Source organism: Ascaphus truei, chromosome 3, assembly GCF_040206685.1.
Source record: "Ascaphus truei isolate aAscTru1 chromosome 3, aAscTru1.hap1, whole genome shotgun sequence".
Classification (NCBI taxonomy): domain Eukaryota; kingdom Metazoa; phylum Chordata; class Amphibia; order Anura; family Ascaphidae; genus Ascaphus; species Ascaphus truei.
In genome coordinates this window covers 223,001,116-223,007,731 of record NC_134485.1, presented here as the reverse complement: position 1 = coordinate 223,007,731, position 6,616 = coordinate 223,001,116, and the positions used below count along the sequence as shown (strand labels likewise).

At 43.9% G+C, this 6,616-nt stretch overlaps 1 protein-coding gene across 45 annotated transcripts in view; it reads right to left on the bottom strand.

Annotated features, from left to right (window-relative positions):
* Positions 1 to 2,605: 2,605 nt before the first annotated feature.
* Positions 2,606 to 6,616, bottom strand: part of ABI3BP (ABI family member 3 binding protein) — a 425,352-nt gene continuing 421,341 nt past the window's right edge. For all 45 annotated transcript variants that reach the window (XM_075590134.1, XM_075590143.1, XM_075590151.1 and 42 more), the window contains 2 exons: positions 4,311 to 4,433; positions 2,606 to 3,431 (listed from right to left, as the gene is read on the bottom strand). In XM_075590134.1, the coding sequence (XP_075446249.1) occupies positions 3,316 to 3,431; positions 4,311 to 4,433 (239 nt within the window). In that variant the 3' untranslated portion in view covers positions 2,606 to 3,315. The remainder of the gene's footprint in view (positions 3,432 to 4,310; positions 4,434 to 6,616) is intronic.

The window sequence follows — 6,616 nt, the reverse complement described above, 5'->3', positions numbered from 1 at the left end:
AACAAAGACGAAAGACAACAGGGATAGCTCGGGGGCATGTATATAGGGTTTGAGAACATATCTCCAACATACCCCCCAATCCCTCTCATGGGAATTTTCCCATTCACCAATCCCCAACTTGCCCACAGTTTGCAGAGTGGGCACTATAGGGATTTCCGGCTAATACAGCGCCTGTGCGACATTGCTACCTTGACTGCTTAGCATATGTGTACTCCCCTTTCTACCTGGCGTCTCCCAGGCTGGGAGGGGAACTCAGGGTGGGAGCTAGCCCAGATGGCTAACAGGATCTCCTATTTAGCGGCCATCCCGGCTAATTCATAGATCCTGACTCTGGGGCTTTCATATGCAACACTTCCCTAGACTCACAGGCACTGCCTCAGCGTGGGGTCTATGAAGTCTGCATTGGAAAGTGGCCCAGCTCATAGGTGTTGAAACATTTGGTCACTGGGTGCATTACAATGACAGTAGAAAAAAACCTCATCCTGCCTGTACATTTAAAACTGCAGCAAAAATACACTTTATTAAAAATACCTATTTCACTTGTCCTACAATTATATTTTTTAATATGTGTGTGCTTGGGGTGTTACACTGGGGCTGCACACCAAATTTCAGGTTGCTGGCCCTTTCCTTTCCCAAGTTATAGCTTCTCCTTGAACTGGCAATGCTGGGCTATGGGCTTCTCACGTCAATTGACTTGCGGTTACGGAGTTCCCACGTCAATTGACCGAGTTCCCACGCCAATTGTCGGCCGCCATTCAAGTTACGCTACTAACCGGGATGGAGATACATTGTATCCGAGAACCACTTGAGACGGAAAACCGCAAACCTTTGATTCAATTGACTCTGCTGTTACGGCTTCCAGTCTCAATAATGGATACCTATACCTTGCAATGGAACAAAGAGACCGCGCCACGCTTATCCACTTAACTTGTGGTTTAGCGCTCGCAGCGGCATCTTGTCTCCAAAGCCAGTAATGTCAGTGTACCATGTTATACACTATGGCAGGCATATACAATCCTGCAAAATGGGGACAATAAGGGATAGAGGGAAAAATAATACATGTAAGGTGCATATAAAATGAACCCCTTCACCCCCAATACGAAATAGGGGTAACCAGCCGAGCATACTGCCTTTATTAATGCGCTGATTACCCACAATTTCGTTACCGTGGGATTGAGGAGTAGCCTGCAGGTACAGAGCGGGAGGAATGGAGGGCCTGTTAGTGTTGACCTGAAGATCTTCGAGGTGCGGAGTATGAGTGAGGAGGAGCCTGCAGGTATTGGGTGGGAAGGGGGAATGTGGAAGATTGCAATACCTGGTGCTGCTGCCTCACTGTATTCGGCTCCTTCACACTGTTGTCTGTGTGGTGCAGTTGTTGGTGCTGTTACATCCTTTCTTTTGCGGTGGTCTGATGCTGCCGTCTTCTGTCACGTGGACACTCGCATTCCAGTGCAGCCGCATTTATATAGGGTGTGGGAGCTCTACCATGTGTGGGCGCTCCACCAATAAAAATCAGCTGCAAAATGACATATTTACGGGCTCTATCGTTTTTAACCGAAACCCCCCCAATGATTGGTCAGTGGTGTTATATCATGTTTTTTTAATATTTGGGTGGTTAAAACTGAAAAATGGAATCCCTAAATATATATAGCATTATTACAGTATAACCTGTAGGGTTTTTTTTTAAAATATATTATTCTTTAGCTCACTCTCTAGGGGCTTATTGTAGAACCACAGGATCAAAGGTTGAAAAACCATTACAGTATTAGATCTTCACTTTATACAGTAGATCTCTCCCCCCAGCCCCAATGTATAGTTTTTTTTTAAACTTCTGCATCTACATAAAGCTGCTGATAATAGTGCCCCTCAGCGTCCTTTAACTAATGAAACAAACTGAGGTGGGGCCTTTGTTTCTGCTAAAGTTCTTGGTGGCCAGATTATCATTTACAGCATGGGCAATATTTCTGGAATGGTGATGATCGTAAGGTTTTTTTTAACCTTTATTTAGAAAGTATTAGCCATGTGAGGCTAGGAGGGTATTCTTTTACTGGGTAGTATTACCATTTTTTGAGGGTGCCTTGCCACATTTTCCCGGGAACATAAATTGTTGCTTTATAAATGTTACCTCTGGCGTGTTCTACATTCATACCAAACGCGAAAACCTTTATTTCTTGACCCAGATTCATATGTAAATGGAGAAACAAAACAAGGACACAGATTTAAAAAAATGACATTTCTTTATTGTAGCGTTCATATAATGTATTTAAGATACAAAACCAAGTTTGCATTGGAAATAAAGTAATATTTAGCTATACTGGATATACTGTACATTCTGTATAAAGATAGTAATTCCAATTTTATTTATAAAACCACATGCTTATGTTAATTTTAAAATATCTGCCTAAAAAGTAAAATTATATAATCTGTTGCACAAAAGATTTGACGTGTTAAAGTACCTGCCTTGTTTGAATCATCATCCATCCTCCTCCTAACTACAGTGTGTGTCACAGGCCCTGGGGGCAGCAGAGGGCTTACTAACATCGACACAAATTATAGAAGAGAAATGTTTGGTATTTGAAAACTTTACCCATCTTTACAAAACCAATTTGTTTATTTTAATGCACCGTTTGCAAACTAGCCAATAGTTTTTTTTTTTTTAAAAGTCAAAATTGTTTATACATTTTATAACAATCTGATGTTACCATAAGACTAATTATTAATAGTGAACAATAACAAAAAAGTGATCTTGATTTGCTAAGTATAGAACCTTCTGCAATGGCTATTGTTTCACAATTCCAAGTTGCATCCAGAGCCAATTTTGTTGTTGTTACTTTTCTGTTGCAGTCACCGATACATAATTTGATTAAATAAATTAAAACATGACAGATGATGAAGTTAGACATTGACCACTATTGATAATGTTTAGTATGCCTAATTAAAAAAAACCTCTGAATGCATCTGTATTACGAATGTTACTGAATGCCTCAAAACATTTATTACAACATTGTGATAAATAATATACACTCTGCTTTTCTTAAAATATCAAAAACAGGGAGCCAGCTTCCCGAGATTTTATCCTATGAAGTCAATATTTTTTTTATATTGTTAAACCTGATAAATATGTAAAGCAGACTACTCTACACAATGTTTATTCCATGATCTCATTAATCTGAATTATTTAATACATATTTTACATTAGTAGACACATGTAAATGATAAGGATACTATAAAGCTAGCGCATTTCCGCCTATAAAAATTGATGGCGATTTAAGGTTGAGTTGGGGGAATCCATTATCTTGCTCAGCACGGGTCGTCCTACCATTTCCCAGGTATTGCTATTCCACATTCATACCAATGGACATAGCGGATGTGTGTCTGCCCTCCCATCTCCCCGAACTCGACTGACTGCTGCCGTACAGCTCTGTAGAAGCCTGTAATAAAACGAAAGATTGTCTTTAGTCTGAGACACCATAACTCGTTAGACAGGAGAACACAAAAGACAATCGAACTGCAACACAATCTTCTGCAAATGTGATGTACTGTGTCTGATTCCAAACTCATCCAACACTGTTAATGAACAATTCTACATTTAGTGCAATAAAAGTGGAGCAGAGTCCAGGGAGGACACAAAGATTTGTTGGGCAAGATTTAGATTTATCTTTGCACGTGAGATAGGCTTGCATGCTTTTTCCTTCTGTGAGTGCAATACATATAGTTGGGAATGTTAAACTACAGTTCTTTTTTTTTCTTTTCTTCTTTTCACCCCCCTTTTCCCCCAAACTACCTGCACTACTTTGAAGATTTTTTTTAATCGTTTAGGACAGGTTCCATTTGGCATAATGCACGGTCTACGTTTGTTTCTGTGCACTGATACTATCTTTTTTTGCTGTACATACAAATAACATCTGTGCGCCAACTGCATTCCATTTCTGTGCGGCAAAAATATTTTTGACACGTATGGCTCACGTTGAGAAAAATTAGGTAAGTACACAGGTGCACACAAGCGCAAATAAATTTGAGATTTCCGTGCGCCATTTTACGGCAAAAAATCAATTTGCAACGCGTGTTATATAGTCCCCATTGTGGCATTTAAAGATTCTTGAGCAGCTATTTGTATTTGCTTTGGCCTCAATTTGCATGTACACTACAGGCCCCTGGGCCAACTGTTTATTACTCAATATAACTGTAGCTGGAAAAGATGCATGGTGTCTATGTACTAGCCTCTTTACTGTATGCTACTCACACTTCTAATTTAGCTGGGAACAGACCTAAGATTGTTTTTACATTAAAAGCTAGTTAGTAGCACATACCTTTTCTGGTTGTCAGCTGATCTGGAGAAAGTTGCTGTCCTGTCCGTCCATCAAGGAATGAGTCCACAAACTGGCAGTGATCCTCTCCGTACCCCGACTGATCTCCTATGTTATAAAATGTTCCTGGAAACAAAGGAGAATGCTGAAGGTAAGAGGTTTTCTGGTGACAGAAGGTGTCTTATGGATTATTAGTATTGCTTGTAAATATTGGCCTATGTACTGTGTGCACTGCAGTGCTACACAATAATGCTAATTGTAATTAATGTTACAACAGTTACAAAAAAGACTAACAAAGACCCACATAATTTAGATCCAAGTTTATACAGATATAGCCAAGCGTACTGTCACTGGAATTGCGCTAACCAAAGCAAAATGCTGCAGCTTCGGAGAAGGAAACAGCCTTGGCGACCAGTAGGGGGTCCATACCTCCATATTGGAACAAATCTTGTGTTGTGTTAATCCCTGCTGCGGTGGGATGCCGCGCATTGTCATAATATTAAACATACGGGGAGAATCCAAAATACCAGTTTGTTATCTTAATCATGCTTGCTGTATTATGTTGTTGAATAGAGTCTACCACCATACAGCCTGACTGAGGGGGGACTGGTATATTCATGAGCTGTGATAAACGATATACTGTATGTTTGAAGTGATATACTGTATGTGCTACTTTTTAACGTTAGGTCTCTAGTTCACATTGCCATTCTCACATTCCTTCTGGTCTCTCCTTGTTTACATGTTGCCTAGCAACGGCACTTCCCAGCATACCCAGCTTACAGTCTCCTTTAAATGTATGTTGTGTACAGTTTGCTTTTAGACGCCCACTGAAGAAGGTCCGAAACATGGGGGCTCTAACCTGTGTATATGTGACCAATAAACCCCTTTTTATTTGCGTAATTATGTTCAGTGCTCGATTGACACTTCCTTCTGGGATATGCCAATTTATGATTGATCTATTTATATATCTCTATCATATATATATATATATATATATATATATATATATATATATACAGTGCTCGACAAACCCGGTCGCCAACTCGCCAGCTGCGATCGGAAATTGGCTCGTGGCCAGTAACATTTCCCCTGCTCTGCAAAAAAAAAAAAAATCCGCTGCTCGGAAAAAAAAAAAAATCCCCTGCTCGGAAAAAATAAATAAAAAAATTCCTCTAGCTGATTGGCTGTGACGCGGGATGGAGCTGCCAGGACTTAAAACTGCCCTTCCTTCTCTGCACGGGGGAGAGGTGTGTGCGTGCGTCTGCTCCTCCTCCTCCTTTATACTGAATATCCTCCTGTATAATTGTGTCAGCTCCTGCACTGATCCGGTCATGGAGGATTTTGGACAGATGTGGAGGTGGGTGGAATGAAATGCAATTTAAATACACTGTTTCTCCTTCCCCCACTGTTCCCGCTGCCCGCACGGGCTGGGAGGTAATGGCGCTGGTGATTTTCCTTCCCCCCCCCTCTCCCGCTACCCGCGCGGGCTGGAAGGTAATGGCGCTGGTGATTTTCCTTCCCCCCCCCTCTCCCGCTGCCCGCACGGGCTGGGAGGTAATGGCGCTGGTGATTTTCCTTCCCCCCCCTCTCCCGCTACCCGCGCGGTCTGGAAGGTAATGGCGCGGGTGATTTTCCTTCCCCCCCCCTCTCCCGCTGCCCGCGCGGGCTGGAAGGTAATGGCGCTGGTGATTTTCCTTCCCCCCCCCCTCTCCCGCTACCCGCGCGGTCTGGAAGGTAATGGCGCTGGTGATTTTCCTTCCCCCCCCCTCTCCCGCTACCCGCGCGGTCTGGAAGGTAACGGCGCTGGTGATTTTCCTTCCCCCCCCCTCTCCCGCTACCCGCGCGGTCTGGAAGGTAACGGCGCTGGTGATTTTCCTTCCCCCCCCCCTCTCCCGCTACCCGCGCGGTCTGGAAGGTAATGGCGCTGGTGATTTTCCTTCCGCCCCCCCTCTCCCGCTACCCGCGCGGTCTGGAAGGTAATGGCGCTGGTGATTTTCCTTCCCCCCCCCTCTCCCGCTGCCCGCGCGGGCTGGAAGGTCATGGCGCGGGTGTTTCTCCTTACCCCACTGCCCGCGCGGGCTGGAAGGTAACGGCGCTGGTGATTTTCCTTCCCCCCCTCTCCCGCTACCCGCGCGGGCTGGAAGGTAACGGCGCTGGTGATTTTCCTTCCCCCCCTCTCCCGCTACCCGCGCGGTCTGGAAGGTAATGGCGCTGGTGATTTTCCTTCCCCCACTGCTCCTGCTGCCCACGCGGGTCGGGAGATACTGTAGTTGCGGGGGTGTTTCTCCCCTCCCTCCTGTGTGTGTTCC